The sequence below is a fragment of the Triplophysa rosa genome, linkage group LG12, assembly GCF_024868665.1.
Source record: "Triplophysa rosa linkage group LG12, Trosa_1v2, whole genome shotgun sequence".
In the NCBI taxonomy this organism is placed as follows: Eukaryota; Metazoa; Chordata; class Actinopteri; order Cypriniformes; family Nemacheilidae; genus Triplophysa; species Triplophysa rosa.
The window spans coordinates 21,602,652-21,625,226 of record NC_079901.1 but is presented as its reverse complement, the minus strand read 5'-3'; the positions used below and the strand labels follow the sequence as shown (position 1 = coordinate 21,625,226).

General features: G+C 37.0%; 1 protein-coding gene across 1 annotated transcript in view; it reads left to right on the top strand.

The window, feature by feature from the left end:
- Nucleotides 1–854: 854 nt before the first annotated feature.
- The window catches only part of sema3ab (sema domain, immunoglobulin domain (Ig), short basic domain, secreted, (semaphorin) 3Ab), a 31,929-nt gene continuing 10,208 nt past the window's right edge, over nucleotides 855–22,575 (top strand). Inside the window, exons 1-7 of the mRNA XM_057348245.1 lie at nucleotides 855–1,384; nucleotides 10,702–10,862; nucleotides 13,431–13,493; nucleotides 17,652–17,771; nucleotides 18,263–18,356; nucleotides 19,173–19,292; nucleotides 20,360–20,502. Of these exons, the coding sequence (XP_057204228.1) occupies nucleotides 1,255–1,384; nucleotides 10,702–10,862; nucleotides 13,431–13,493; nucleotides 17,652–17,771; nucleotides 18,263–18,356; nucleotides 19,173–19,292; nucleotides 20,360–20,502 (831 nt within the window). The 5' untranslated portion in view covers nucleotides 855–1,254. The remainder of the gene's footprint in view (nucleotides 1,385–10,701; nucleotides 10,863–13,430; nucleotides 13,494–17,651; nucleotides 17,772–18,262; nucleotides 18,357–19,172; nucleotides 19,293–20,359; nucleotides 20,503–22,575) is intronic.

Genomic DNA, 22,575 nt, shown 5'->3' with positions numbered 1-22,575 from the left:
ACGGATAATGATGTCAATGGTTTTGGGGTGGAGTGGGCGGGGTCACAGCTACTGGTGTCAATCAAACACACACACACTTAACGCTTAGAGAAGTTCTCTCAGACTTATTTAACTAAAAATGTCTTTAATCAACCCAATGCCACACTAACTAACCCTTTGTTTTGTTGTTTCGTCTGTAAAAAAATTGTTTAAAAAAAAACATACATTACAAATACAATAAAAAAGTATACTTTGACTTGTCACTTCATATTAAAAAGTTCTACCAAAGGTATGAATCTTTGAATGATAAGCAGACCAAAATAAACTTTGTTTACAGATCTTTTTTTTTTCTTTGATAGCTCTCAAATCTCATTTGCTGAAACAATTCGATGTCAAAATTACGTTAAGGTATATAAAGAATACAGTTTAATTCCATAATAAGTGCTTTGAACGATGTCTTTAAACATGGATTATCATCCTTCCCGCCACAGGTCTTCACCTCGTGGTGCTAAAAATAAGTGTCTGGTGTGAGGGTGGAGTTCAAATGAGTGTTTTTTTTAACTCCCGGGCGCCACACAACAGCGTGAGACACTGACAGGAAGTATCCTGAGATCATAAAGTTTGTTCACGTTAGATTTTGTTGAAATGATTGAATACACAAGCTCCCCGTTGTCAGAACACTCCTTGCCGAATGAGTGGGACAGAGAGAGACACCAAGTGTGTGTGTGTGTGTGCGTGTGTGTGTGAGAGAGAGAGAGATTGTGGGATGTGGAAGTGGGAAAAATCTACCTAGAGAATCATCTGCTTGAAATACAGCCCTCCCCTTCTCTCTCTCTCTCTCTCTCAGTCTTTGCGCTCTTGTGACCATGTGTGCGTCTGCTGAGCTTTGCAGAGAGAGACAGAGAGAGAGATAGAGAGAGAAAGCGCTCAGGGCTTCAGCGAGTTTCAGTTTAGTTTATTCTTACGTTGCTCTTAGTTGAGTTCTTAATTAAAACAGTCATAGAGTGCTAAAAACAAAGGATATACACAGGCTTATGCACTGGAAAACACATTTTGAAAGTGAGACATTGAATGAGTGAAGAAGCAGTGGACACTCATGATCATCTCCTGAGGCAGTGACTGCTTCACCAGAAGAGATGTGATCGTTGTGTGACACACACACACACACACACATATTGACTAACTCGACACACACAAACACACCTGCTCCATCTTCAGGTGGTGTTCAAGAGGACTGGATTGCTGAAACGTGTTTTGTGGAAGCCGGGGGACTGCATGCAGCCAGCAGACATGGACTACCTGTGGGGGATTGTAACGCTGCTGTGGGCTCTCAGCACGCCGGAGAGAGGAGTCGACGCTCAGAGGAGCAAGAACAACGTGCCCCGTCTTAAACTCTCATATAAAGGTGGGTTTCTTTAAGCATGTTTTGTTGCTGGGAATTCTGGGAGGAAGAGACGTTGATCAGTTTGACTGAGGAATCAGAGCAGGTCTTTAATGGGATCGGACTGGGCTGGAGGTGTCTTCCTATGGAGAGTGTGTGTGAAGTTGGCTTGGTTTTAGATCGTCAGCCTTTTACAGTTTTTATGTTTGGGGTTGGATTTTTTATTATTGACATTTTTTAATAAAGCATTTCGAATGGCATGTTGTAAATGATGAGCAAGCAAACAGTGAATTAAATTCGTGAGAGTGACTTTAAAACGGACACTTGGATTAAGTTTCCATTAGTCAAGATTACATTTTTATTCATTTGCTTTTACAATTCAAAAGTTAAACACTAATGGGCTTTATTGGAAGTGATACAGTCTTTTGCATTTGGCTTGTTTTGGGGACTTTAGGGTGGTCGACTGCTGAAGTCTTACAAAGATTATCTGGTAGAATAAACATATATTTGGGACATTTTTAAATGTTAATTTTAAATTGCAAAAAATATATATATACAGTATATATGTTTCATTGACTACAGTAAAAATGTGCTGCTACATGACTTTTGTTGACGTAACCTAATGTGAATGGCTTGATTCAGTCAAATTAAATAATTCATTTGACTTAGACTTCATTTTATTTAGTAAATGTAGTGGTTGGATTCACTGTGTTTTTGTTCAGAGGACAAAACTGTCCAATACAGTTTAGAGATTTGATTTACAACATTGAAGGAAGTGCTATTAAAAACACATTTAAATGACTCTATAATTCTATAAGATTATGTGAAGTAGTATGCGATGTATGCACAGATTGGGAAACACAGGTGGGAATGTTTAAATCATGTTTAAATGTATTAACATGCATATTTCACCCCTTGTGATGTTCAGCTACATTAAACACAAAACGCTGGTTTCAGTTGTACTGTATACAGTTTTGATATCACAAATTACAATCCTGATTTCTACATGCCTCATAAAAAGTAACTTTTTAAATTAGACATAAATAGGTAACCCAACACTTTCTATGTGGTTATGGTTTTCAAGGGAAAGCGTTACTCCCAAAACCTTTCCATGTCGGTGTCTGTCCGATTTTTCTAGTTTCTTTGTGACAAATACATTTGTAGAATACTACAGAAGACTTTGATGAAACAAACAAAACAAGAAATTATTTTTTTCCCTTTATCTGTGAATAAGCCATTTATCTTAACTGTGCAGGATCATAAAGTTAGTTGCATTTTTATCATTTGTAAATAACATCACTGCGCACTGTCAGAACCACCAAAAATCCCCCATCTTTCATATTCCCACCTTTGCAAGTTACTGTAAATGTACTGTGCTTCACATGTGTTTCTTAATCTCTGTTTTAACAATCAGATGCTTCAGTTTGTGTCAATTGTTTATAACATTGGCAGGGAGTGTGTTATAAGTGTAGACTGAATAATGCGAGGTGGCTGTTAAACAGTTTTTAATGGCGCGGTTTGTTATAACAATAAAACTCTTGCTAATGTGATTGCCGTTCATGATGAAGTGAGCTGTCAGGACTGAATTCACAGTGAGAGTGTTTAAATGAAAGATCTCGTCCTGCACTCCCTCAGTAATTAGGGAGAGAGAGAGAGAGAGAGAGAGAGAGAGAGAGAGAGAGAGAGAGAGAGAGAGAGAGAGATTTAGAGGTTTAGAGGTTTAACAGTCAGGGCAGATGGCTGTATATAGTGAAGCGTTTCTCTGTCTGCCAGGTTTCTAATTGCAATGACAGCTTCTCATTAGCTGGTTGGTGGAAGCGGAGCTCTGTATGAACCCTGATGTGTATGACTGTCAGGCGCGTTGAATCCAGCACAAACAGACACACATGGGGTTGGGGGGGCTTCTTAAGCACCCAGAGCTCTCATCTGCCTGCACAACACTAACACACACACACACACGCCTGGAGCTGTTCACTGCGAGTCTCATAGTATCAAATACTGACACCTACAGGCGTTCACACAGTTTGGAACAAATAAAGAGACACTGAAAGAAAGACATAATGTATACTGTATACTGTTTGTGTTTTTGCCCTTAAGTGGGTGTTTATTGTAGGTGTTGTGTGTGTGAGTTTATGTGTGTGTCTGCAGGCTGATTTGATTTGAGCAAACACGACTTGGTTAAAAGCCAAGACTGATTCTGATATCCACCAGCACCAAAGCAGAGCCGCACACCTCTGAACATTTGTCACCCCAGTCTGGCTGATTCATCTTTTGCTGAATTCACATCATCAATTAATGTGTGTGTGTGTGTGTGTGTGTGTGTGTGTGTGTGTGTGTGTGTGTGTGTGTGTGTGTGTGTGTGTGTGCGTGTGTGCGTGTGCATGCGCGTGTCAGTGTGTGTGTGTGTGTGTGTGCGTGTGTCAGTGTGTGTGTGTGATTACTCATGGCAGAACAGTGAAGGCTGAAAGTTTATAAACGTTATATAGACGGTTTCAGCGGAAACAACATTATTTGGCCTAAATTTAACTTGCAATAGACCTCCGCGAAGAATCAATAACTGTTGAGTAGTTTTATGTAATTCAATGCAATTGATATACAATAAATAAACAATCATAACCAAACAGACCGGAAGTTAAGTTTTGGCCAGGCAAGTGCGTCCAGTAAAATCGTCTATAATTGTCCTTAGACAACTAGATACATTACAAGTTAGCGTTGCAAAAACAAATGTATCCAGATAACAAAACTAAAGATCTTGGCAGAGATTTGTAATTTATTTGTTTTGTTTGCGATTGTTATATTTGGTAACATAGTTATTAAAAATAATAAAATAAATAATTATGATCAGTTGTATGAAATTACAGTCTTTGGAATGATCACGGCTTAACAAAACACAACAGTATTAATAAATTAACAATAACCTAGATTAATATATGCTATAAAGTTTTTGTTTATAAATCTTGTTTAATTTTTATGTTAGCGAACTGAACCTTATAGTACCATACCAAATGTTTGCTATCGATATCATATTATGTGAACTATATTTAACACATGAACACATTTTTTAATCCTTCAATTATTTATTTTTTCATGTGATAATATGTGGCATAATTTTTCCAAACCTATACGGAAACAGTGTGTATGTGAATACAGTATGTGCAGTATATTTCACTTGTTTTATTGATGCACTTTACATGACAACACTTATTTGTGTTGTCATTTTAATTTCAAGTCATATATAGTTTTAGACAGGTTTTCTAAATATTATTTCTGTCTTCCATGAGTCAGCATAACAGCCAGGCCTGGCCCACATTTCAAATGTTGAAACCACCACGGACAAATATAGGCGTAACTTCTTGGTGGGACAGGTGGGAGATGTCCCCACCACTTTTTGGAAGAAATTAAGAAATTCTTGTTGAAGGTGTGTATTGTTCAGGTGCCATTAACATCTAAAACTTCTGTAAAACGCACGATGCGCCACTTTCTCACCATCTCCCGTTGCTCATACTCATAAGTTACATTTGGAGAAGACAGAGAGCTGCGACTCCAGAAACGCGCCAGTATGCGTGCATCATCCGCGCTCACGGCGCTTGCTTGTGCATCCAGTGTCCAAGCACAAAAACGCGCGTACCAACAATTTTAATTTTTAGTCAATGTAATAAGTCTTTAAGTGTAATGCACCGCAACAGCCAAGTGACCTTCCCCAAATGCCCAAAGTTGTTTGGGAACCACATACTTTGAGAGCTGGAGTCGAGTGGCCAATGGAGTCGAGCAACCCGCTATATATGATAAATATTCCCAACGAGTTATTACAGAAACAATTTATTTAAGTATTGTTTTGTTGTCTTTGTCCCCCCACTTTTCAAAACAAAATTACGCCACAGCACGGACAGATGATATTCTTTCTGTTCTGGCCCACATAAACGACTCTCAATGGTGTAGCCCAATGCAGTCTGGTTGAATTAGTCATATTAAATAATATATTTAACATGAATAAAATAAATAATAATTGTTTTACACAAAGTACATTTTAGGTCAACTGACGATGTCAAATGTTGATGGTTGACGGGCAAAACACATACGCGCATGCACACGACTAAGTTCCCCAGATGTATTTCCATCAGCAGAACCTTTATGTGTGTGTGTGTGTGTGTGTGTGTGTGTGTGTGTGTGTGTGCGGAGAGGAAACCACCCATGAGGAAGTCCTAACTGAAGGGACTGGTGTATCTCACATAGGGGCAGATCAATATCCCATCTGAGCCCAGAGTTCCCAGGGCAGGTTAACAATAACACCCTTAAATAAATATCAACCTGTGGAAAGACAGCAAGAACAAGAGAAAGGATGTGGTCACAAATGTTGTCTCCAATTAGAAGTTCAGCTACACAAGAGTTTTAACACGAGACCAACTGCCTGTGTGTGTGTGTGTGTGTGTGTGTGTGTGGGAAGGGTAAACCCTAATACAAAATGTCCCCACAAAGATGGCAATATCCAAAATCCTTGTCCTTGTGGGGACAATTTTTGGTCCCCATGAGGAAACAAGCTTATAAATCATACAGAATTAACTTTTTTGAAAATCTAAAAGAGCAGAAAGTTTCGTGTGATTGTTAGGTTTAGGGAATATGATATACAGTTTGTACAGTATAAAAACCATTGCGTCTATGGAATGTCCCCATAAAACATGGAAACCCAACATGTGTGTGCGTGTGTGTGTGGTGGAGTATTGTTTTTGGTGTAAGGCGATTCCATTCCAATGAGAAAGTTTTAAAACCGCCATAATCTCACGAAGAAACCAGAGAAGTTTTATTTCACTTTAATTAAGCTTTTAATCCACAAACACGCCAAGAATCCTGTGTTGGTTTGCGTTTACGGCATGTGAACTCTGTGTATCCTCTTCAGGAATAAAGCCGCAGCCAGAACGCACTCCTAAAACAATAGTCTGCCAAATTCCTGCGAAATGGAAAATATTTTTGCCTGAATACAGTTTTTTTCTCCCTGGGAAAAAAAGCGAAAATAGGATTAGATTTGATTTTGGACATTTGATCACCATAAAATCGTCCCTGAACTCTGCAGAAAGGCCAAACTAATGTTCAGAACTCTTCCGGATCCAGAAGGGATGATTAGAATGACTTACATGTTGCAATGAATGGAAAAAGGTGAGATTGAATAACACTCATGTTTCATCTGCCCACACACACACACAAACACATGTGCCCTGCAGTGCCGAGAGTACAGCAGTATGTAGGGTAGGAGAGTTTATTTTTATCGGCCTCAGATGGGACCGTTCTTCTGCTTCCACCTGCCCTCCCCTCCACGATCTCTCTTTCCCTCTCTCAGATGTTTTCCCACAACAAGAAATGAAGTGAAGAGAGTGCTTGGAAGAGGCTGTTGTCAAAACGATTTCTGTTTTTTATACAGTCTCTCTATCTTTTCTCCTGATGGAGGTCTGTTTGTGAGCTACTGTATGTAAACCCGTCGGGTTCAGATTGTCAGCATGTCTAAAGCCTCTTCCTCCTGTGTGACGACTGGTAGATTACCCACAATGCCAGGCAGGATCTTCATGATCATCTTTGAAATTTCACACAAAATGTTATTTTTATGCCGACCGCGGCTCAGCTTAAAGGACCAGTCAGTGAAATCTAGTGGCATTTCTCTCAATGGATCCCCCAAATAATTACACACTGTACCTTTAAAGTGATAGTTCACCCAAAAATGAAAATTCTGTCATCGTTTACTCACAATCATGTAATTTCATACCTGCATAGATTGCTTTGTTCTGATGAACACAGAGAAATATATTCAGAAGAACGTTAGCAATTTTCAGTTCTGGAACATCGTTGACTACCATATTAGGAAAAATTAAATGGTAGTCAAAGGTGCCCAAGAACTGTCTGTTTTTCTAAATCCTTCAAAATATCTTGTTTTGTGTTCAACAGAACAAAAAGGATACAATATTTTTTTCCTACTATGGTAGTAGATGATTTCTACTACCATTGTTTGGCACAACCTGAGGGTGAGTGAATGATGACAGAATTTTCCTTTTTGGGTGAACTGTCCCTTTAACCATGATGTATTAAGAAATGCATTTGAATGATGTGCGCTTGGTTGGAACGTTGAACTACGGGACATTTGTTGTAGGAATCATATTTGTAGAGCAATCTAAGGTTAAGTGCTTTGCTCAAGGGCAATATGATTGGTTCCCCAAGATAAAAAGATGCTGTAGTATAATTTACAATCTACTATAGTAAATTGTATTAAAATTCACAGATACATAGATTCAGAGATACATTTGTAGATTCATAGAAAATGTATGTAGTAGAATTCATAGATACTTGTCCCCAGATGAAAAGATGATGTAGTATAAGGTACTATTTACAATGGTGCATTTACTATTTATTATAGTAAATTGTAGTAAAGTTCATAGATACTTTAATATTTAAGTTGATATTAAGTTCAATGAAATACTAGACAGTTTACTACAGTTTATCGGTTCTATTTTATTTTCTGAATAATTTGCTTTTTCATAATCGTTGCAAAGCAGTTTTACATGCATACTGAAACATGTTGATTGAAAAGAAAATATATAGAACATATTGAAATATAAAATATAGAACACACACAAATCTAGAACACACGCGATATCAAAGTATCACAATGACGTCAATATGCTTTCAATATACTACCATGTACTGCAGTTTACTACTATATAGTAAATACTACAGTAAATTTTTATTTGGGCCTGTTTGGATATTTAAAGCCTGTGTTTGCTACATTTGTGAAAGTTGCTTACACATGTGCTATCTGTCTGTTATGTTTTTGAGTTGTTAGCTTGTTTTATGTATTTGTTCCAAGAAATGTTTCCTAAATGTTTTCTGTTTTGAATTACGGTGCTTGTTTTGACATGGGGGTATCGATGGGGGATGCTAGTCATCACTATTAAGCACACTTGAGGTGCTTACTTTTATTGTCCTGATTGGTGGTAACATATATTGAAACTCCAAAATGAGTGCTCGAACCCTCGATTCTGAGAACCTGTTCCACTGGGTGTTCTTAAGTAATCTGTTCTAGATAAATAACTCCAGGCTCTGAGAAGATTACAGGTGTTGTAGTATTGATTCAAGTAAGAGTCACTACAGCTAACCTAAAATCAAACCTGCTATGAACATTTCAATTTGGGACACTTTTACTGTGCAGTTAGATCATAAATCACCCATTTTTGTCCTACACGAGATTCTTCTGGTTGGAAACGTTGTGTTGTCAAATGGTATTTGATTACTAAATCTAATAGATACACCTCTCACTCCCCAACATGATAAAAGCTTGTGTACACACACAATGAATAGACAGATGCACCAATTACATGATGTTCTACCTTTGGTATCTGATGTTTTAATACCCTGGCAACAGACGGGATCATAACAGAGGTGGTTTTACTAAAGACTAATGTAAACGTTACAATGTGCTTTGTTTTTACCTGTTTTGGGACAGGCAGACAGATTTATCAGGGTTTTTTATGACACATGCAACCAGACAGAACAAAGTGGCATTGTTTGCCATATTTACTTCATAAATTGATTTTTCAAAATAAGAATACAGTATGTCCCCAATTCTGTTTTAACTTTTAGGAATGATTTCATCAAAACGCTCAGAAAACTCCTACACCCACACCAATATCTGTCTGTCTGTGATTGCTAGAGAGTATTTTGCGTGTGTTTGTAATGTGAATAATAGCTATAAATGTTTGCCTGCTGTTTTATTAGACCTCGCTCTTCCCAGCACACGTGAATTACGCAAGCAAACACTTGACCATTCAGTAAGACAGATGTTATACTCTCGTGTGTCCGTTTGTTACACACACACACCACGAACAAATCAAATCAAATACACAATTCTACATCTAGCTTATCTCAGAACACATCTTTTTAAAACATACAATAGCTGGTTAAGATGGTATAGGTCACATCTTCCTCAGGTGATGTTCAAGTCTAAGTCTTGTATTTATTAATATCACTTTAAAACGTAACATTCTGCTTAATTGATTTATTATTACATATAGGAATTTTTAGTCCGTTTAATATTTGACCTGGGTTTCTCTCTCCTTTATCTTAAATGTGTGCTTATCTGTGATAACCACACTGTGTGTGTGCGTGTGTGTGCGTGTGTGTCTGCGTGTGTTAATACGTGTGTGTTTTGTTTTCTGTGCGTGTGGAGTTGTGAGTCCGTGTTTTTTTTGCATGTGGGTGTGTATGAACCCGTGCGCATGTCTGTTTTCTGTGTGTGTTCACCTTTTTTTGTTTGTTTTTTACTTGTATAATTTAACATTTTGCTTATAGTCAATATGTTTCATGTACAGCTGCTTTGTAATAATGAAAATTGTAAAAAGCGCTGTGTAAATAAAGTTGAGTTGAGCTAAAAGGCATTCTGAGTGTTTTTATTCACCGTGCCGAATGAAAACACCAAAGCCACTCCAAGCATGAGTGAAAGACTCTCTCTCGCTTTCTCTCTTTGACCTCTTTAAATTCTTCTCAACTTGAATCTTAATCTTTTTGCCCCTTTCTTTATCCAGTTCTTGCTTTCTCATCTATTTCACTTCACTCTTTTATTCTTTGCTCTCTTGTACCACATCTTCTCTAAGGCTCCTCTGTCACATTCACTGCTGTTTTTCATACAGTATACAAGTACATTTATTACATGTGTGTGTGTGTGTGCGTGCGTGTCTGCGTGTGTTTTATGATGTGCATAATGATGTAAATTTCACTAAACATATAGTTCAATCCGTTTTACATTAGATGACACAATGTCTTTCAAGTTCATGTATGTTAGCTTTGAGTTTTGTCCTAAAATTCACACATATGGCTTTTTAAAGAACTACATAATAAAACGTGTTGTGTTTAAGTTATAAAAAGTTCTCCTGTGGCATCTCGGGTCTAATTGGAGCATTTTAAATGCGGCTGAACTGCTGGCCAGTGTAAACCCTTCCCTGTGTCTGTGTGTGGGGTGTGTGGATTCATGTTGTGGTAATCTGTCTGGAGTTCAGTGGAGGTTTGGCAGGACAGTCCAGAGTAGAGCCCTGGAGTAACCCATCTCTCTCTCATCCATTTGCATTATGGGTAACAAGGGTTTGGCAAAGTGAGGACAAAAACACGCACATCAATCTCAAATGGGTGCTCGACCAAGAGAGTAAATCCAAGTAGTAACAAAAGTCGGCACACCAGAGCTCCAAAATACTTTATTATTTAAAAAACGTTCACAATTTTTCTGTCAGATTTTGCTTTTGAAGTTTGTGGGAGACCGTAATTCATTTGTACTGTACATTCATAAAATGTTGTTCACGTTGTCCCCACAGAAATGTTGGAGTCGAACAACTTGCTGACTTTCAACGGATTGGCCAACAGTTCTGCCTATCACACGATTTTATTGGACGAGGAAAGAGGCCGACTCTTTGTGGGGGCAAAAGACCATGTCTTGTCCTTCGACTTGATTGACATCAACATGGACCAACAACTGGTAAGACAATAGGGATGGAACAACAATTGAATTACGGGAAACCAATTTATGTTCACACTTGGCGTCTTTTTTGAAGCTGCCAGCATCTGTTTTACATTATAATCCTATGGAGTAAACCATGTTTTTAAAAAAGCGTTTTGTTTAAACGCCAGCATCTTTTTCTGAAGCTCAGAGCATCTTTTCAAGTTAAAAAAAGTTCAACTTGTTTCTCTTTCTCTAGATGCAGAGAAAGACCATATTGAAATGTATGTTGTTATATTAAAGTGTAGTATAATGGGGCTGAATGGTTTTCTCTTTCTCTAAGTATGCTCCGCTATAGCTCCACACTCTAAACTGGACCTGCTGAACCTCTCTCGCGGTTGACTTGTTCCGATGACGTCACGTTATTATATTTACTTTTACTAACATTTAAAAAACGCTTTTTTTTAATTAATTTTTTTATTTTTATTTTTATTCGCTAGAAGACGGAATCGCGATTCATATGTCAATCGATTTTTTCTCCCACCCCTAGAAGACGCCCTCGGCTGCTATTTGTAACCAAAATGCAGCCAGCTTTTTTTTTAAAGTGCCCTTGTCAAGTTTTTCTTGTCAAAAAGACGCCAAGTGTGAAGACGCCCTTAGACACATTTTTGTATGTTTGTAATGTAACATACAGTGCTTAACCAATTTAGACCACCTACTGTACCTGTCATGCATGCTGGGTTGCGTCATAATAAAGAGAAAACGCAAATATTTTTAGGAATCTGTCAAAAACTTGTTTAGAACTAAAAATGTCATTGTTAGAGAGTCGGACTCATGACCAGAAGGTTGCCGGTTCGATTCCCAGGGCCGGCGGGTAACAACTGAGGTGCCCTTGAGCAAGGCACCTTACCCCTACTTGCTCCCCGGGCGCTGAAGTGATAGCTGCCCACTGCTCCGGGGGTACGTGTGTTCACTACTCTCTGGATGGGTTAAATGCAGAGGTCACATTTCGTTGCCTTGTACTTGTACATGTGCAATGACAATAAATTGAATCTAAATCTAAAAAAAATCTAAAAAAACAGAAACAACTAAATAGTCTTTATTCATGTTTTTATACACAAATTTGAGCACATTCAACTTCTCTAAGAAGTCAGAAATGAATCAAGCATTGAACATTGAACCTGAATTTAAAACATATTTTTCTATAAAGGACTGCAGGTTAATAGCTGTAATTAGGAATCTGAATAAAAAATAATAAAGTGCATAACTAGTTTATGTCTTTCTTGTAAATAGCGAATTAAAAAATGTATGGATAACAGCAATAATTCTATTTTAGCATTAGAAATAGGCCTACAACTGGGTCAAATCGGGTTTACATTTACTGCTGGGTTAACCAATTATAGAAACATAAAAAAATGACCAATACTGTTAGTTTAGGGCAGCTTACGTTGGGTTGTGGTGCATGGACTAATACATTTGTTTAGCACTGTGGGTGTGTGGGATGTCTAGTCATCCCTATTTGATAAAAAATGCACAGTATTACAGTTACCTGGTCCAGTTTAAAGAGTATAATTATGTTTAAACTGCAAACCAGAGAATTTGGTATTTAAATGAACAAAGTTTCCATCTTTGTCTTGTTCTCTCTGTCAGTCTTACAGACACACACATTTGAGCACACAAGGGGATCTGTTTCCACTGCGCAGTGTATGAATATTTCAGAGTAAATCTGTCACGCTGATCACATTGAGTTTGGCTGAAAGCTGCTCTCCATTCACCTGGATAAATAATGAACTAAATAAACGGAGCAGACAGGGTAAAACTGCAGCCCAGTTTAGCATCTACTACACAACCAAATGACAACGCCGTACAATAAGATTGTAAATGTTAATATTAGTTCGGTTATTATTATTATTATTATTAGCACAGTTTTATTGCTGAATTATATTGGTGTTGCTGTTCCAACTTTCTGTTCTAGCTAAATACATGGGTGTAACATGGACACAGGCGACGTAAAGTTTTATTGTGGCATTTGTTCTTACAAATAGACACGTGCGTTCTGGAGATCATTTTAATGAAGTTTCCATGCTCGTGGATGGTAATGTCTTACAGAGATGTTTCCATGTGGTCAGTTTGTCACGCTGTAAAGGAACAAAATGGCTCAACGTCTTTAATTGTGAGTAACAGTATACTGTCCTGTTGATGTCTAATTAAGGTCGCATGCGCATCTAAAAAAAGCTAACTTTCTTCCTCCACACAAACTCTTCGTTTCTGTCTTTCTTATGTCAAAGAGGGCACATTCAATGTAAGTGTATATGGAGTTTATCTGATCAGGATGCCGTTTCATACGTTTTCAGTCATGAGACCGGCACCACAGGAGATTGTCGCTCACCATGACAGCAAACCCAAAGAAACCTCAGTTTTTCCCCACTCCATTACCCTTTCCACCCTGAACACGGTTTACACGACTGCCACAATGTGGTTGGAAAGTCATTTTAATAGCTAATATTGATGTTAATACTGTAGTATACAGCTTAAGCCAAGGCAAGGTTTCTATTCCAGCAGCGATCAGAAAACGCCTATATCGTTCTCTCTCTCTCTTTATGATAGATATCCTGGCCTCCTTCAACTTCTCGACGAGATGAATGCAAGTGGGCTGGTAAGGACGTCCAGGTACGTTTCTTTTTTTACCGTTCTCATTTTTCTGTCCTTTCGACGTCCGGGAGATGTGTCAGATAGGCTTCTCCTCTGGTCATTTTCATTCAAAAAATCCCTCGTAGCATACATTATTTATGATCCTGTTGTGAAAGCCCAGCTTAAGTCATTTTTTTTGTGATTTGCTGTTTTTTACATGATATCATCCTATGTGGTGTAAAGAACATTTTGTGCAAATATAATGTTGATACCTTTAATACTGACTTGAGTAAGGATGTGTCACAAATTGAAATCATAGTGAAACTAACGCTTGAAATCTAACTTTGATGCTCATTATATCATGATTAGATTTTGTAGCCTCATTTTCACAGACTAGGTCACATTTGTGTGATATCATGTACATGCTTAGTAGAACAGGAGAGAACATGAGAGTAAATGATTATTAGATGGGTTTGGATTAGTGTGAACAGAACTATTGTCTGATGCCGTGTATTTTAAAAATGCCACTTGTAGCACTTTATTTTTCAGTTTCTGATGGCCATTTTCCATTCTCTTCTTATTTTAGCACCAAAACTGTTTTTCTTACTATACCTAAAATACTTTGCACAAGTAAAGTTTACACTGTCTTTCAACAAAATGGGCCATGAGTACTGCAGACACATGTACAATTCAGTTTAATGTTTTAAATGTGCTCACGTGTTTAATGTGGCCGGCCTTTCATTTTTTGGTTCTTTTGGAGAGAGAGCTTTGTAAATGTATTAAATCTATACAGTGCATCTGTTTCTTTTATGCCAATGAATGAGCAATAAAAACATGGCTTTACATGAAATGTACCCTTTAATGAAAGGGAATTAATGCGGTATTTGAGATGGATCCAAAAACAAGACACGATGTGTTTTAGAAACCTTTCAGCAGAGTGGGTAAAGCTATGCCTGTCTGTCATCTCCATTTTGCTTTCACAAGCAAAGTCAAGGGTTCCTCTCACAAGACCAGCTTAGCACACGTCAAAGAAAGAATGAATAGAAACAAAATCGCTGAATTGTGGGGACGACGGCGTACAAGCGCTTTGCAGGCGTAACCGCCGTTTGCTCTCATGAATTCCATCGCAGACACTGCCCAAGGCGTCGCCTCGAAATATAGAGCCATGGCAACGGGCCCTCTGCCCTGTTAGCATCATAAAGAAACTATAAGGTTGGTTGGCTCTCAATGGCGCTAATTTGAATGGTAATAAAACGCATTGAGCGAGATTTCGATGTAAACATGGTCTCGCTGAATGCTGGGGTGCTGTGTGAAAGATGGCTTTTATGTGAAGTGAGGGAGATCGCTGAATAGAGAAAGATTGACTGAAGCTTGTTCTACCAAAGAGTGGTTTACTCAAGCGTGTTTGAAGTGAAGTGGGACAATGTCAATTTAGGGCCCTTTTGAGGGTGGATGAAGACTGCTGACCCTGTTGAAGGATCTCAGCTGCAATTTGCTAGAAACAAAGAGAAAGTGAGATCAATGCTTATTGAGATCAGGTCTTCACAAAAACCTCATTCATGTGGGCGCAGTGTTAGATATTTGGAGATTAGTAGTGTCCTAGACGCAGCTGTAGGTTTGGATGGATATAAGAGATAAGATTGAAATTGTGACATAGACCTACCATTTAAGAGTTTAGGGTCAGTAAACTGAAATGTTTCTTATGATCTTAAAACCGTTTGTTTTGAAGGTGCATGCTTAACGCTTCAAAGTTACTTTTGTAGACAAAAAATATAATTGTGCTTAGGCATTAAGTTCTTTACATTCAAAAATTTTGTTTTGAATTGGCTGAATGATGAAGAAAATGATTATGAAGAAAAAGCCAGTAAGAGGCCAAAATAGATAACACCTTTAATGTGGTTTAAAAAGCATCTTAGGGTTGAACCTCAAGACGCTGCTTGATAAAATGAGATCCTTTTTATAAATTCTAGATCTATATGCTAAGATAAAACATTTTCTATGATAAGAATTTTGATTCTTTTTTTATTTTTTAGTCAATATAATTCCTAGTTTGATCTTATGCCTGTAGTTTGATGGGTTTTCAATTATTCTAAAATTGAGGGGAAATAATTAAAAATGGGTAATTGATCCTACATTTTGAGTGTTACTCTACGTGAAATGTTTTATTAGAGATGACAGGCTAAGTTAAAACAAACAACAATGGTTTTTGGTAACCATTTTTCTTTAACGCACCATCTCTTTTTTATAATCTAAAGAACATTTTGTGAAACAGAAAGGTTCTTCAGATGTTAAAGGTTCTTTATGGAACCAAAAGCTTCTTCTATGGCACTGAAGAACCTTTCGAAGCACCTTTTTTTTAAGAGTGTAGTACTTGTGTGTGTAACTTATGTGCTCAAAAAATATCCCAAGTAAAAACTGTTTTATGATTAAAACTGGTTTTTAAATATGTTAATTTGGTTGCAACTTTACTATCAAACATGTGTTTTAAAATTTAAGATCAGTTTTAAATATGTTTTAAATAAATCAGCAACACTTGCTGTTGCAGAAATACCCAAACCAGTGCAGTTTTGACAAATGCTCTGGAAAAAGCTGTGTAGAATAAATATAGTCTGGCCCCTGGTGCTGATGAAGTAACAAAAGTTGAAAAAGAAGCCAAAACTTTGAGTCATACTTTGTTGTGTCCTTGTGTACTCTTCTGTAAACCTTTACCACATAGATTGAGTCACTGCAATTTGCTCAAGGAAAGACTGAGACACGTAGCTGAGAAGCTCCTGAACACACACACATACACGTATTTGCTATAGGCAAAATCCCAGACGCCACAGTAGAGCTGACAAACACAAACACACATTCACACATCCACGTATACACATTATCCCTAAGAGTACGGGCCACTGGGGATCTCAGGACGGCCATAACAGGATTTCCCTGTTAATGCTCTAAACAGCCTGCTGGAACACAACTCCAGCTGTTGTAATATTTTCCTTTTAATAACGCTGATCGTGGCTGCGTGTTAGTCAGTTGTGTTGATGTGTGTGACAGACAGCAGAAGTGTAGTTCAAAAATGCAAACATATCCTATACACCTCGACACAGAGGAATTACATTATATACAGAGCTGACTGAATGCAAAAATTACATTAACATTGTTTACCTGCCTGAAAGTGAGCGTCTGCCAAAACTATTTGGCGATAATTTCTATATCTGGAATGCACTGGTAACATAATGACATATAAACTTACTTTGTTCATATGATTGTGTTAATGAGTTTTGAATTTTGTAAGGGTATAGAAAATCATTTAGTATACTGTATAATAAAACATGTCTTTAGATACTTAAAGGGATAGTTCACCCAAAAATGAAAGTTTATTTATCATTTCCTTTTTATCATTTTTTTATCACCTGTAGGACTTTCTTTATTCTGCAGAACACGAAAGATATTTTGATGAACGTTGGTAAACAAACAATATTAACCCCCATTGACTTCCATTGTATGAACAGAAAAGCACTGAGACATTCCTCAAATATATATTTTGTGTTCCACATAAGAAAATGGTCATATGCATGTTTTCAACCGTATAAGGGAGAATAAATTATGAATTTTTATTTTTTTAATTACTGTGTATTTTAGATGAGGATATATACATCCAGGTATATCTGCAAACACTTTATGTTATTAACCATTTTCAGAGCTATCATATTTTTTTTCGATAACTTTAGTTATTTTATTTCATTTACTTTTAGATAATTTCTTATGATGTACTGTACAGTCTATGCACGTGCTATTTAAAATCATATAAATGGCATTTATATATATGTTCAAGAATTGACTTAAATTTTTGGGGTCCACTTTGAGAGAGCGAGAGTTTGTGTGTGTGTGTGTGTGTGTGTGCGTGTGTGTGTGTGTGTGTGTGTGTGTGTGTGCGTGTGCGTGCGCGTGTGCGTGTGCGTGTGTGTATCAGTAAGTGATAAGCTGTGTCTGTAGGCTCTTGTTGACACAGATGTGTTTGTTTATTTGAGAACGCTGCGACGACTGTGAATACAGAATTACAGACACTCCACAGATTTAGTTTGCTTTTCTCTCTTAGAAATGCTTTCCATGAAGTATGTAGTAGTAAAAAGTAGTTAAACTATTGGCTAAAAAAACATGATTATAAATAAATGCTGAGAGGTTCTTGTTCTGTCTTCTCTTCTGCAGAAGGAATGTTCGAACTTCATAAAGGTTCTGCAGTCGTTTAATCAAACGCACTTGTACGTGTGTGGAACAGGAGCTTTTCATCCCACCTGTACTTATGTAGAAGTGGGAAAACGCCCAGAGGTAAATCCATCTCCACTCCAGTGTTTAATCCCATTGTGTTGCTCATAATAAACTCTATAAACTCTATTGCTGTGTCACTCCCTCACGTCATTAAAGGCAAGACTTACTTCTATTGCTCATATTTATTTAAACAGAGATGAATGCATGTGTAGTAATAATTTAAATGTTTTTGAAAAATGTAACATTTGTTGCCTTAGATTATTGATATTCATGTTTTAACAACTAACACAAAATGACCATAAGAACTACTTAAAATTACCATAAAATAACATTATTATTGTTCAAAATCAATATAATTATTGTCAATAAAATCAATATGCCTCTTATAGGTGTGCATAGTGAGCATTGACATATACTTTGAAATACACATACACACACAGTTTTTATAATGTCTGGCACATTCAAAACTCTTAAGGGTGAAAACAATTCATTGCAACAAATTATAACTTTACTCCTCAGACAGATTAAATGTGTTCGCATCTTATATCTAGGACAACATCTTTCGGCTGTCATCCTCACATTTTGAGAACGGCCGGGGAAAAAGCCCCTACGACCCCAAACTGCTGACTGCCTCCCTGCTGATCGGTAAGTGCATGTGACAGTGTTGTGGAGTTGAATAAGAACTGCTGATTTTCTAGTTAATATTTAGTACTGCGTGCTAAGGTTATTTTCAACTTCAACTCAAACGTACTGATGTAAACAAACCCGTAACTCCAAATACTTCATGTCAACATGAAATGTGTCTCATACACTCAGATGTGCTGTTACTTGACATTGCAAACTGAACAGTAAATGATAAAGAACAAACCCATTAGGCTTTGGAAGAGAGGCCTGAGACAAGTGGTTTGAGGGTATTTTTCACCTGGCACCTATAGCAACCATCCAGAGAGACAGACAAGAGAGAGAGACAGAAGTAGCATCTTCATTACGCTCCATAAAACTCCATTAATGCTTTTGGCACTCCGCAAACTTAAACTATAAACAGAATATAAAACAAGTCTGGTAAATTAAAGACAATGAACAAGACTCTCTTGCCGTGCATTTGTGTTGTTATGTTCTGAATGGAAACTCAACACCTTTGATTAATGGTCTCTCTAGAGGATGACCATTGCACACTGTTCCTCTGGTTTTGTGCTCCACCTGCAGAGCATTCGACTGTTAAATCTCTCATCTCAGATTAAAGGTCACTCGCGACACACACGCACAAACCCTCCTGTTCTCTCGCCATCTTTGACCGTGAAATTGCCTAAGTGTCGCCTGTCACAGTTCTCTGAGCTGTTATTAATGTTTACAAAACCTGGACTGAACTCGTCCCTCCTGACATGTCTGATTTCGCCCTCCATGTTGAACTCACAGTGACCGTCCTAAAAACTATTTTTAATTTGTGTTTTTGACCTCCAGATGGGGAATTGTATGCTGGGACGTCAGCTGACTTCATGGGACGGGACTTTGCCATTTTTAGAACATTAGGCAAGCACCATCCAATCAGAACAGAGCAGCATGACTCCAGGTGGCTCAACGGTTGGTATTTATTTGAATTTATTTAATATGAGTATTAAAATATTTATTTTATTTTATATACAGTATATATATATGTGTATATATATACAGTATATATATACACATATAAATATTTATTTTAATTTATACAAACATTTTCAAAATATTAATTTTATTTTCTATTTGATTAGATTAGATTTGATAAATTTTTTTATTATTTATTTTTCTCTTCTCTTCTCTTCTCTTCTCTTCTCTTCTCTTCTCTTCTCTTCTCTTCTCTTCTCTTCTCTCTTTTCTTTTCTTTTCTTATTATTCAAACACAGATAAACATACTTCTGGGTTGGACCCAAAATGGGCCATACGATATGTTTGATATGTTTGTTTTAAGATTTAAAAGGGTCGCGAACTATATACTTTATACAGAACAATGTATAATGCTAAAGTGAAAAGTTGTTCACAAAAAGAGCGAACAAGATAGGACACAACTAGTCAAGAGGAACTAGAATTTCCTAGACGTTTAATCCTTGAAAAAATGTTAGCACATAATGACCACACGGCTTGGTGTGTGGTAAGAATGTGAGAGAACAGGTAGTGATTTAGGATTTGAAAACACTGAATACTTTCAACTTGAGAATCACACCGTTTCCTCATATTTCCTGTTGTCTTTTATCTTAAGGAGCAAATAAAGGTTATATGAATGGCTTTGGTTTCTTTGAGCCTCATGGGAATGTGTGTGCGTGGATGTGGCGAGGTGACTGCGTGTGTATGTCAGTTTGGTGGTGCCACAGTGTCGGCAGTGTGAGGTGTGTATATGTGTGATGTGGTTCTTGGAGAATCACACACCACAAGTGTGTGTGAATAAAGAAATAACCATGAATAACCATGAAGAGCTGTGACCTGCAACACTGTCACTAGTGCTTACAAACACATGATGTGTCTCACAGACAGAAAGACTTGATGCTTTAATGACGTAAAATTCTTTAAATAAGGAAGCTTACACATTGACCACCTTCAATGTGTCAGATGTTCATGTTATATGCTGCTTTTGTTCCTGTATTCATGAGTTTGTGTTGTTTCTGTCCATTTAGATCCTAGATTTGTGAGCGTGCACCTCATTCCAGAAAGCGACAACCCAGAAGACGACAAGATCTTTCTGTTCTTTAGAGAAAATGCCATTGATGGGGAACAAATCAGTAAAGCCACACATGCCAGAATTGGACAGTTGTGTAAGGTACTTGGACCCCGTTTTACACACAAACACACAGGACTCCTTATGCGTTAACTTGATTGGTTGGCACACACACAATCAGTAAGAAATACTTTGTTGTTTGACGGTTGCTTGTTCCTATCAGGAGAATAAATAAATGTTCTCAGTTGTTTCATGATGTTGAAACATACTGTCATACTGTCAACTTTCTGTCAGATCATTCATTTTTCAATATACACATGGGCATACGGCTATGGGTTTTGGGAAAATTAGTTTAGAACAATTTATGAAAACGTTTATATGAAACCTGTAACTCTAGAGGAGATATAGATGGGATTATAGGGTTATACACACCATTGCTACTTCCCCATTCCTTTCACGGTGGCCAGACAGGTGGCCCAGCTAGTGCTTTCCTGCAGTCCTGCTCTCACCCCGCTCTGAAACTTAAGAGATGCCTAAAATATCGTAGAAGCCATCAGCCAAGAAAACAAAGACTCCACTGTGGAGCAAAATGTGAGACTCTGGCAGACTTATTCGGCTCAAGTGCGAGTCTACATCTTGAAGTGGTAGAAAGGTGTTCTCAATTACAGGTCCTTCGGTATTCCGGCACGACTGGAATTCTTCGTTCTCTGGCACAGACAATTGTGTCATTATGAAGAGTTTATGTTTAGATCATTTCCAACCCTGCTAATTACAGCTGATAAACCCACAGCATGTGAGACTATTTATATTACAGCTGTGTTTCATATGACAGCTGCCAGGAACACGAAAGACGTGTGTGTGTGTTTATTGACACACATGTACGCACCTTTCCGAAACCACTCATCAGTGATCATTTTCTAGGTGATTTCTAGATCACTGTTGTGTTGAAGTACATACAGTTTAGTAGGAATGTACTTATTACTTTTTTATAACACATTGTAACAATTTTTTTTTCAAAAGTTGTGTTTCGCTGTAATTTTTAGTTTCTTTATGAAGTTCAACATGCTGAATACGAAAATCACATAATGTTTTTCTTACCATCGACAGTCCAAACTAAAAAACATTTTCACACATTTATACATTTCGGTATTATAACTCGTACGCAGAAATTACAAGGTACTGGCGTAACACTGAGCTCAAAACAATAGTTGAATAACAGTTACTAAAAATGAGTCGTCCAAAACATCAGAAGTGACATTTGATCGTTTTTTTCTTTTATGACTAATACTGTCCTCACGAACCAAGTTCCAGACGTAGTCACCCATCATCGCTTCATCCCACCTTCCCTGTGCTACAGAAATTTCCAGAATTTTCTGACAGTGACAATTGGAATATAATTTTTTTAAATATGTGAAATTTGTGCAGTTTTTGTTTATTTGCAATATACCAATATATCGTAATTAATGATTTAAGATCAAAGTGTACTTGAGCTAAATATACACTAAAACATTGATGCTACATGAAAGTAAATATTACCAAAATAATTAGCACCACAGAATTGTTTCAAGAACTATAAAAAGGTCGGGCAAAACAAAAATTTGTTACACGGTGTAATGAGATGTTAGAATTTGTGAATTCAATCATCAGTCTAATTAGGGTTAAAAAATCTCAGTGGTTTCCTGGAAGGATTAAAGTATATATACTGTTTCCATGGAACAAAATATTCTTGTCATTTGCGTTTTTTTGACATGGGCTAATAGCAACCAGAGTACAGCAATCCTTAGTTTTTTATTTTGTATTAATATTTTAAATTAACTTTTTTTTATATATTTTTAGTTATTGGTTATTTCATGGTTATTATTTAATGTTAATTTTAGCTTTTAATTTGTAGCAGTTTTGTTATGTGCTTTTGTTATTTCTTTATTTTTAATATTGCCATTTAAGTTTAATTTATTTGTTTAAGATTTAGTTTAGATTTTATTTATTTCCAGTTAATAATTGTTGTTTCTCTACTTAAACGTATTTCAGGTTATTTAAAGTTTTTCATTTTATTAAAATTGTATTTTATGTTTTCCAAATAATAGGCCTATATTTCTTTTGATTTCAATAAACATAAATGTTGAATTTGGCTTCTTTTAACATGGTCTTTGGAAAATCGAAACATGTAGTTTAATG